The 11,311-nt window shown below is 42.3% G+C and overlaps 1 protein-coding gene across 1 annotated transcript in view; it reads right to left on the bottom strand.

Annotated features, from left to right (window-relative positions):
- Positions 1–862: 862 nt before the first annotated feature.
- LOC104163234 (clavesin-2-like) overlaps positions 863–11,311 on the bottom strand; it is a gene marked incomplete at its 3' end in the record, with an annotated part of 10,829 nt that continues 380 nt past the window's right edge. The window contains 3 exon segments of the mRNA XM_009702161.1: positions 863–1,165; positions 8,053–8,087; positions 9,634–9,653. Coding sequence (XP_009700463.1) covers positions 863–1,165; positions 8,053–8,087; positions 9,634–9,653 — 358 coding nt within the window.

The following is an 11,311-nucleotide window of genomic DNA, read 5'->3' as shown; positions in this document are numbered from 1 at the left end:
CTGAGATCTTTGTCTCATGACTGTCACTACCCTTCTGTGCGCAACAGCAGGCTGAATACTGGTTAAGCCATTTCAAGATTTAGATCAAAACTCCATACTACTGCTATACAAGTTTCTTCAAAAATAGCAATATCAAAGTGAAGAAAGTTCACAGATAAGGCTGTTATTTTGTTTTATGAGTAATAAAAATGTATAAATGATAAAAACATCACAGAAAAGGAATATATGTCCTTGTAAAACCAAGGCACACTGCCACAGGAGTGAATTACTGGTATTTCTAACACAGCAACTCAAGCTTGCACAGAAAACAACTACTTTACAGATTCTAGTTTTTCATTTTAATAAGCATTAAAGATCATAGGAGACAGCCAAGAGTTATGTAGTATCCTTTCCACGAATGTGCCTGCGCCATGTAAAGCGGAAAGAAATTTAAATCACTGATTACTCAGTCCCAGAAGCTGCTGCTCAAATTAATCCTGACCCAGCAAAAGAGGCAAGCAGATGCTGAACTTTGAGTAAGTAAATAGTCCCAGTTAACTGTCTACTCACAGTGTCCCACGCTTTTCAGGACAAATTATGTAGAGTCCAATGGAATCAATGAAAAAACCCAACCTGGCGTGGCAGCAGCGACCCATATCTCATTAGCCCCGTGCAAAATTACGCGATAAACTGACTACTTCTAACTTGCTGCTGCAGAAGCTACGGTCTGAACTTTCAGGAAGCCAGTCACTTTGGAATAAAGACAGACAAGTTACCTCTTATCTATGGCAAAGAAGGAGCCTACACACCAGGGGTTACTGCAGTCAGCTGACTGAGCTCACACATGAGCTCGTGCCACCGTAGCTTGCCTGTTCACTCATACCTTAAGGTGTTAATAGCCTTGCTATTCAGTAGTTCTCGGATCTTTGCTTTGTTTAGGCTTTTTAGCCACCTAGATTTGTAATGAACTGCAAAACAAAGGAGAATTAGGAAAAGAAAGAAGAACGTTACCTGAAGGCCTTCTATGGCTAACCTAAGCATGCTTGGCGTGAGCTTGGAGGCCTGCTTGAAGGTGAAGTTGCTCCAGTCTATAATCAAAACAAATCCATTCACTTGAAGCTCGGGGTCTTCTATCATGGCTTCTAAAGAAAGAAGTATGGCACGCAAAATATCCACCAGTGTGTACCTGTGAATGTTAAGGGGAGATTGGGTTAGGAAAGGAGCAATGACCACGGACGTGGAGAAGTCCTGAGCGTCATTCCTTTCTACTGCTTGTCAAAAGTTTAAATCAAAGGAGTGCAAACGTATCCTCAGAAGTCATGGGTATGTAAAGCTGGGAAAGTCTCAAAAGCTCAATTAGTTGAACTCATACTTTGAAGCAGGATTATGTACATCCAGACCACCAGCCAGCCAGAACAAAGCAAATTTGAACGTTCCTGTGGTCTCCTGAGCTGCTTTAGTATCTATGCATTTTATTAAATGTCTGTACAAGTGTATCTATGCAAATTGTATTTTTCTAAAATCATAATGATACCAAAACCTGAGTCTAACACCAGAAGTCTAGACCCAAAGTTTCCTCCTCTATTTTTCCAAGGGATTGAAATAACAGCTTCTACAAAATTAGCAGCTGAAAAAGGGATTTCCTCATGCTCCTCTTGTGCCTCTCTCTGGGTAATGTTTTCTCTCAAATCTACAAAGGGTATTACAGAAGGTTGATTACTCAAGGATCTTGAAGGCATAAGGTAAAACACACTAGGGCTTTGAGGCGTTTCTGGTTAAGGTTAACCTTTTAAGAGTTACTTGACTGCCTTCTGAATACTGAGTAGTTTGTATACCAAAACTATGTGGTTTCGGGGGTAAGTCTGGGACATGGTATTCATCGGTCCTAACATTTTCTGTTAAATTTGGGTTTACAAAGATGCCACCTACAGTATATAATTATGTGGTTTACATATATGCACATAATCTTTTCTTAGATTGATGATCTTCTAAAAGAAGACAAAATACCATATTGCAAAGCCCTGTTGAGTATCACCTTTCTTTTTTGAAGCTAAAGCACCTAATACAGCAGCTGAATAGCTTAAATATATACAGTAATGTCATCTTTAGACGGCCATATTACAGAGTTATTAAGCAAGTTTAGGAGTTTAGCTTATTGGGTTTTTATAAAAAAGGCGAAATACCTGAATTATCTGCACTTTTTTAAGAGACATGAAAGTAGTAGTTTCATTTTTTATTTTTTCCAGGCTAACTACATTTTATACCTAGAAATCTTTTTTAAAAGTAAGATAAATAGTTACTGAAACAGATGCAAATTTGAGAGTCCACACCACAGTATTAGATGCAGCATTAGAAAGCTAAACCAGAGAAATATCAGATAAGCAAATATTCCAGGAACAAAAGAAAGAGTTAAATCTTCAGTGTCTGTGCAGATATTTTTAAATAAGGACCTTTAAAAGTCTCGCATGATGGCATCAAACATAGAAGTTCTCAAAATTATAAGTCCCAGAGAAATCTTTACTAAACTGCATATGTAGCAAAGACCGTGTGTGCCTATTTACAAATTAATTAAATTATACTGAGTTCTACTTGTTTTAATACAGTAAGTATACTGTTCTGTTGTGTACATAACTATATTTTGAAAGTATCTGCAAAAGGAAATAATACAAACAAAATTAATCTGCTCTAGCTGACTACTTGCATCTTTCCATCTTTTTTTTTTTAGCCAACTAAAACTCAGTGAACTTCCCAACTATTCATTCCTAGGAAAGGGACTAGAAAAGGACTCTCTTAATGTCAGCCTAATGCAAGTGAAGAGAAAGTGTGTTTTCCCCAGAAAACATTACAGGAAGCATTGTTTTATACGATTCTTCTCTTCATTTTGGAGACTCTTATTTTGTTTTGAATTTGGTTTGGGTGACTGGGATCAAAGTTTTCATATTCACTCTTCTCCTTTTCACTTTCCTGAGATTTAACTTTTTTCTAAGGCTTCATTTTTCTGAGATCTAAGGTTCGCAGCAAGTTTGGCATGCTCCTTCTTTTTTGTTCAGGTTTTTTCAACTGCAAGAGGAACCAGCACAAGAAAAATTTTTCTCTGTAATTTCCCTATGGAAATCCTCAAAATGCTAAAATTCTCTATTTCCTTTTGGCAGGAAAAAAAAAAAAAAGCCCATTTCTGTAAATGGAATTTTGTCCACGGCAGAAGAAAGGACATGCCTTAAAAACCATTCTGAAGGAAAACTTTCAAAACCTGGATCCTTAAAATGGTTAGTGCAATTTGATCATCAAAGAACCATCAGGCCAGGACCCCGTTTTTGCAGTAGGCACAGTCAAGCAAACCTGGAGCACCCTGCCTGCCCTGAGCAAACCTGCCCGGGGACAGAGGGACTGGCGTGGCAGAGCCAACGCCTCCGGCACGGCACGGCTGATGCTTCCCCTCTCCCCGGGCAGAGCAGCTCCCAACTGCTGGACACTGTGGGAAAAATGCCACCGTGGCTGCTGAGACCTCTGAATGAGCAAACAAACGCACATCCCCAGCACTACAGCGCGAAGAGTGACCTGAGGAAAAATTAAATCATTCATCGGCTCTTTCCCAAACGAGTTTGCGCAAGTATAATGGGACGTGTCGGGAGTGTTTGGCAGCATGAAGGCCATAGATGGTTTTACTGGCACTAAAAAGGTCTTAGTTTGCCTAGCGTATCTGCAGACCAGTCTATCTATCCAATACAGCACTGGTGCATGGACAGTGGAGGGCACCTAATCGACATGGGAACTAAAAATCCTCTGTACGACATGCACTTTGTACAACTGCCAGCATTAGGATTAAAAACGGGCTTAGCCTGAGGGAAGGCTTACAGAGTCGTGTTCAGGGTCGGGGCTGGGCTCAGAGCACAGGCGACTGCCTTCAAACCCCTGGTTACCTCCATAAGGTGGTGGCGGTCTCAGAAATACTATTTTTTTTATCGCTTCATGAAATTAGAGGGAGATACACCCTGTAAGAGGCCTTCCCAGGGGAAATGTTGCAGTGGGAAGGAAATTACATCAGGTGCGACATTGGGCGGTCAGCTAATCCCTCGGTCTGAAGAAGATCATTTATCAGAGCTCAAACAAGAAACAGACATTAGAAATACTCAAATCCTAATATTAGCCTCAATGCCATTCGACATTTATGCTACCCCATTCAGAGGACCTCATTCGCCAGGAGAAGGGCTCCACAAAGCAGAAGGCTGCTGCAAGCGCCCTACATCCAGTCCAAGAGATGGGTCCCAAGTTCCTGACGTAGATGTCTAATGTCCTCCCTAGGGAGTTCAAGACGACATCACATGCCTTGGATTAACGGTTCCCTAGTGGCACAAGGCTGCTAGAAATCTGGTGCATCAGACATAAAGATTCTCTGTTTATGAGGCCAATCAAGTCTCTTAAGACTGGTCATAAAATACTTTTATATATATCTAAGTGATAAATATATAGATGTAGACATTTAAACACAAATACACCTAATTATGTCCTGAATTCATTCAAGTCAACAGGAAAACTGTCAGGCATCAATGAGACCAGGATTTCAGTCACCACAGAGAGTAACCAATGGTCACAGGGTTGGGCCTCCACAAATCTATGGCATATTCACCATCACCCTAACTCCTACTGCAGGTTTGCTTAGTGTAAGAAATACAGTCCACAACAACGATGACGATATTGTAAGTTTACTCACTGAAAAAGGCCAAAGGTTGCCCTCTCAGTGAAAACAAGTCCTGAAGAACGCAGGTCTAGCTAAAAACAAGCAAGAACACTTTCTGCCAGAGGAAGGTATCTGAAGTACTCTTGAAGTCTAAAAAGCCACATCAGGAGTATACAGGGACATGTCACTAATAATCAAGCTTCCCACCGCAAATACCCTTCAGGGCAATTAGTTGAAGACAGGAACTATGCTTCAGTCTGTAATGGACCTCTTCTCTTGGTTTTGATACCTTACTTAAGTACAGTACAGAAAACCAGACAAGAAAGACAAAGCTATTAGTGGATACTTAAAGCAGCTTTTACTCTGGACACATGCTGAGGCAAGCCAGAAATGTAAACCTGGTGTGATAGATGAAATCTTAGGTGGTGCAAATGGCAAGCTGCGTCTTGAAAGTATCAGCGGAACAGCCCAAGCAAATGAAATGTGATTAAAGTGACTATACTGAAGCTTTCACACAGCCCAGAGTTATTTGCATAAAGATTCATCTTTAATCCACTCCAGCCCCGTGTTGTCCAACATTTCACCTCACTGCCACTACTGTTCATGTCAGCACCAGGATGCACAGGTTCTGCCATAAAATATGCTCTATCCTTGGCTGGACTTTAGGGAAATTAAAATCCTACGTAAAAAGGTGGGAAAAATTACTCTGGATTGTATTGCTGAAACTTTTATTCCACACTGAAATTACTTTCCATATAGATACAGAAATATAACCAATCAAAAGTGAGAAAAATGGGATAAGCTACTGAGTGAAATAAATTTGCCCCAAGACGGCTTTGACTGCCTTTCTACTTTAAAGAAAAAAAAGAAAAAAAAATCAACATGTTAGCCTTTAATTTTAAGAGACCACGGTGTTCAGTCTCAGGGGAAGATGGTATTGTTTTATTCTTACCAACCTGTGTTAAGTAACAGTGTGTATTTAGGGGACAGCAAGATGCTCACTTTGCCCTGGCCCCAGCTCTCCCATGAGTGCTCCGGTGCCGTCAGGGACGGAGGGTGTGCTGGCCCTGATGTGCTGCAACGCGTGTTCTGTACTAGCCTGGAGTTAGGTTGTGCAGAAACAAATCGTGATTTATTTATGGCTAAACTCAGTTGCATTCACTTGTTTAAACAGACTCATATGGGACATACTGTAGCTAGCAAGGTATTACTAATTGCTAGGATAATCGAGAACTCATGGTTAATTTAAATGTATTTAATGCCCTCTATTTATAGAAGCATGCTTAATTCAATGGAGAGCTTAGACAACTTTTTTGGCCCAGTTGATAAAGTGAATAAGAAATGCTGGAAATACGTTATCACATATATAATGCACTCTTAATGTTCCTTTTCTATGTGAGTTCCAGCTTCAGTTCAAAAGAGGCAGGGACCGGTGTGCAGCCACAATGAGCCCTGGAAGGCTTGACAAGTTAATAGCCACACCAACAGTCATTCTTTCAAATGCTTCGGGATGGCTACCATATCTACCACGACAGCAATAGAGCTTTCTAGGGTAATGGTTCACTGAGGTCCTGATGCGTCAAGAACAGAACAGCTCAAACAATTAACTGAGCATCCCACTCTCTTGTAATTTAACAGTGGCAGCAACTTCCCCTTTACAGAAAAGTTCTTTGAGAATTTTTTTTATGGGACATGAAGAGATTCAAAGTATTTCCAAGGACTTCTTGGAAAAACAGTCTGGCAGACGCTGCTATCAACTGTTGGTAGTACTTCACTATGATCTTTCACCTTTACCTCTTTTTTATGTGGTCTGTGCATCCTCTTCGCTCCCAGGGGCCACTGGGATTTCCACCAGGCCAAGAGAAAGGGAAGAGACAGGGAGAATGCAAGGTACAGACGTCTCATGTCAAATCCAGCTGTGTCAGCTGTTTTCAATACTTTATGTTCTTGATGATGGGTGGCATCCAGCGCATCATCTGTTTAACCAGATTCTAGTTCCAGTCGATTCAGTTTTGCACTGAACAACAGATAATCTGATTTGGCAGAGCTGCCCTACTATCTGTATTGCTATTTGTCATCTCCTCCCCAATATCAAGAAATTTCAAGTTCTTTTGAGAATTAAAACTGAGTGGCATGAGTCAGCCTCTCAGGATGCAAACTGTTAACTAGAAGAGATAAATGCTAAGTCTTCTTCGCTTGAATTTAAGCCACACGTCTCTTGAGGGTCCCAAACATGTAAGGCGCGCACAATCTGTGTTTTAAGCTCATCACCATTTGGACAAGTAAAGGTTTCCATCAAATGAGCTCTTGTGCCACTGGTTTAAAAGAGAAAGTTAGTCAAGTCTCTGAGCCATCAAATCATTTCTAACCTACTGCTCTGGCTTAATATTTTTAGAATTTCAGTGAAACAAGAGCCCTCAAGGTACCCAAAGGAGTACCTAGAAATGATGCCTCTGCTCTCCTTGGTTTGTCAGCCTGGCTACAGATTCGAATACTGAAAAGATGGGAGATCAAAACTTCTCTTACTGCTATTCTGCTTAAATAGTGGCAGCGTGCCCTGGGAGCCCTTATTCTAAAAACAAAAAGCACAACCAGTGTTACAAAAATGCATAGAAAAATAGAAACTGCTTCAAATATTTTACCAGATTAGCTTTTAGATTCAGATTTCATACTGTTCATTACTCCGTATGTTAGCCCAGTGTCTAACAGACAGAGCCACAGATGAAGATTGAGCTGATCTAAATTCTACATTAGCATTGATCAAAAAGATCCCTAGCCAAAACACTCACAGTCTAAATACAAGTGATAATAGGCAGATACGGATACCTGGGGGAAAGCTAGGAAACAATAAGACAGCATCAGTCAGCAGGAGAAACTGTAGAAAAAATAACAGTGTTTGCAGTAGTTAATAATTATTATTTGAAAGATATTACTTCCAAACAAAAATTGACTCTATTAACCAAGTATTTTGGTATTGTTACTATGTTATTATTGTTAGCATTGCTATTTATTTTGTCACACTGCCTCCATCAGAGCTTGAAAAACACCCTGCCAACTCGCCTGTGGTTAATAGTGAGCTGAGGAGCAGACCAGCCTCCTAATAGCTACAGAATTTAAATTCTCATTTAATGGGAGGAAAAGAAAAGTTTCTAGCACTTCTGCAGCTGAAAGCATAGTTTTGAAAGCAAACCAGTGGAGTCCATCTTTGCCCTGCTGTAAATCATCTGATGCAACAGCAGAGCTAACGGTAATGAGCGCAGCGGATTTCCATATTCACTGAGGGTGGTGTGAGCTGGCTGGGGCACCGTGGCACGGACAGGACCTGGGTACCACTGCACTCTTCTACTGCACGTTTCTATTGCCCTTCCTAGGAAGAATTCTGAGATAATTAATACCGGGAAAGATTTCAAATAAATAGCATCAAAATGGCCTGATTTTCCTAGAGAATCCTAGGAAACCCACAAAGCATACAGAAGAACATGCATGACAGTAGATCCCTTGCCACTGAGAGTTGAAATTAATTGTACCATTAACTGAAAAAAAAAACCCTTCACCAGCTGGACACATTAAGAAAAAGGGAGTCTTCAAATGCACGTACACACCTACAAGCCAAATGTAGTTATCAACCAACAATCTGGAAGGTAATAAGGAGGGATCAGCTATCCAGCCTCCTGGCAGGAATGTCACCCATCTTCGCCTTCCCCGCAGCAGAGGCAGGGCGGAGAGTGAGGCAGGGTCCCACTGAAAAGCTGCTGGGCTACACAATGCATTATCCTCCACCTTTCCTTTTTTTGTTTGTTTCTTTTAAATACATGTCTGATTTAGTTGTTCAGATGGTAGGACATCTGGTACAGATTTCAGGCCCTGCTTTAATTTAATGATTTAACATCTAGTACACAGGCTTGTTTTACCGTAGGAGTGTTCTGCCTCCCACGTTTTCCTTTCTTACTGGAACTATGTAAATCATAGGCTGCCGGTGCTATATAAATCATCTATAGTATGTCTGCTATTCATTTAAAGAACAAATTGTAACTTTTTAATTCTAATTGTTACATGCTGGCCATAATAAGTCATATACACATGATAAATTTGGAGGCTTCCTGTGCTCTATTAACTTAGTTTATGCAGCATATGAAGAGGTCCTAACAAGACAGACTTCAAGAAGTAATCCTCCCATTGCTGCTGTAAGAGGAGCACTGCTATATGTGCTGCAAGATCTCAAGGCAGCTAAGGCATAAGCTTAAGACATACTGCACAGCAGCTCTAGGTTCAGTTGTTGAACATCAGATAACAGAAGATGCTAAATTAATCAGAAAAGAACGTGACCTAGCTCCATTCCCGGGTCTGTCACTGACTTGTCCTGTGCCTTGGAGCAAGCGACTCCGTGCAGCTGGGCTTCAGCTCTCACCCCTTTGTCTGAGCGGTCTCTCTGAAAACAAACCCCTGGCTCTGGAGGAGAGGCGTACCGTGGGCACGCAGTGCTGAAAAGCAATAGGCACCCGATTGCAAACACGGCCATTGGGTACTCTGGCGTACCCCAGCCACTTCGCTATTATAACATAAATAATAATAATTGTATCGATAGGATTTCATGAAAAACTCACAATAAATTTACTGTTGCATCAGCTGATCTCACATAGTTCAAATATCAGCGCATCCAAAATTAAGAAGGAAATAAATCTATTCTTTTTGCATAGCAATTATGTTTTTTTAAATGCCACTTTATCTCTGAACTTGAATTCTTGGTGTTCTTTTGGCTAGGAACTAATGATCTGAAAAGTGTCACATAAAGCTTCGGGTTTTTTTTTTTCATTAATGAGAAATAATGGTATACAGTAGGCCACCCCATCTTTAACAAGGAAACTTCATCATAAACGTATGACTTAATGAGAGGCCTAAACATCTATTTCTTTGCTAATTCTTCCTTCGGGGATTTTTAAGAGTTTGTGGAGTTGTTTTTAAAATAAAAAGTTGACCTGGCCCTTATGTGGGAAGTAAGGAAGGTCCTTATGTGGGAAACAAAGCCCACTCAGACAGTCCTTAGCCTCACCTCCACCATTTCCTCACTCCGCTCCTTTGGCTCCTTCTGCTAGAAAACCGAAGCAGGGAAAGGAGGCTGGTCCCAGCTCTGCATACGTCCATCCACACTTCCCAGTTCTTAGCCTGGCTGTGGGCAGTTTTGATTTGTGCCAGGCAGCTTTCTCCCAGTCCCTGGGCATGATTCATGGGTTAGCAAGGGCCAGGAAACTCTCCCCATAGGCAGTGTGGATGTGGCCACTCCATCTGGAGAGGAGGAAAGCCATGGTGGGCCAGCAGCCGCCGGGCAGGGACTCATCCCTAGCTGTGACACCGACTGCCGCAGAGAGCTGAGGGATCACTCCCTGCAATGCCTATCGACACAGCCTGCAAGAGGACAGCTACACAAACACCTACAGGGCAAGCTTAAGCAGGCCAATCCCCCAGATTTTCCTTTCTATCCACGCTGCTAGTTGTTTGTGCCCTCCTCATGCTTCAAAATAGCTGAGCTTGGGATATCTGCACTGAGCACCCAGCGCTGCCTGTGCCCAGCCTGTGTTGACTGCACAAAATACGGTTCGGGTACACGAGAAAGCAAGCAGCAAGATTTTAAGTTTTCTTACTAAGAAGTGCTTCAGATCCTAAACCTGCTCTCAGGCCGGGAGCCCAGGGAAGCCATGCAGTGCTCACAGGAGCAGGCTGTAAAGTTCACCCTTAAGGCATTCATTCATTTAAAAGTACTGAAAATCAAGCAATTCTTGTAGGAATGACTTTAGATTGCAGGAGAAACTGGGCATGACACCCAATGAGGTATTTAGAATAACTACAGTGTCACTTAGTATCGAGCCGATTGCTAAAAGAAAGGGCCTTGATGGGAGACAGCACTTGGGTCAGCCTGCTAAGTCATCTTCAGGCTCGAGTAGTCCCAAAAAGGATCAGAGGTTGTTCTCAGGACTGCACAAGCCTCCTTCAATTTGCAACCAAAGCTCTGTGTGCTTGGATCTTACTATGCAGGGAATTGACACTTAGAATAGCGTGAGTGGGGAAAATCAGAGGTTACTCTAACTTCCATCCTGGCATTTCCAGGTGGCTGAGGAAGAGCTTTCTTTAGCTGAGAGAAAGGATTCGGGGCCTCAGCTTCCTGCACAGGCAAACTTTTCAGCTCAAAAGCCGTGATGGATACTCCCGTTTTGCACACAGGATCTTCCCCCTTCTCCCATGGCACCTGAGCAGATCTGTGCATGCTGAACCAGAAAGACCAGCACAGAGACCACAACCAGCCTTTGTCAGGGGGTACGCACATCATCTACCGTGCCACCTCACTTCGGCTAAGGGAAGGCAGAAGGGTGTAAACCTCATATCAGCCAGTTGAGAAGAGCACCCAAGAGGTTCCTACTTCCCTCCCAAAATTCGGAGCCTAAAGGATGAGAAGGCTGGAAAGGCCCTCAGCCACAAAAGACATTTCTTCTTTCTCTTATCTCGCTGCCTTCCAGGCTGCTGCCCAGCCCGCTGCGGGCAGAGCCGGGTGTGTCCCTGCTGCCCACCCACCCGCTCTCTGCTCTGGCACAGCTTTTCCCACGCATTGCCTGGGGAAAGAAGGGGTTAAGGTGGGCCAGCGGCTCTGCATTTACCTGCTCT

This window comes from Cariama cristata, unplaced genomic scaffold (genome assembly GCF_000690535.1).
Source record: "Cariama cristata isolate BGI_N322 unplaced genomic scaffold, ASM69053v1 scaffold26516, whole genome shotgun sequence".
Classification (NCBI taxonomy): domain Eukaryota; kingdom Metazoa; phylum Chordata; class Aves; order Cariamiformes; family Cariamidae; genus Cariama; species Cariama cristata.
This window is presented reverse-complemented; position numbering and strand designations above follow the sequence as displayed.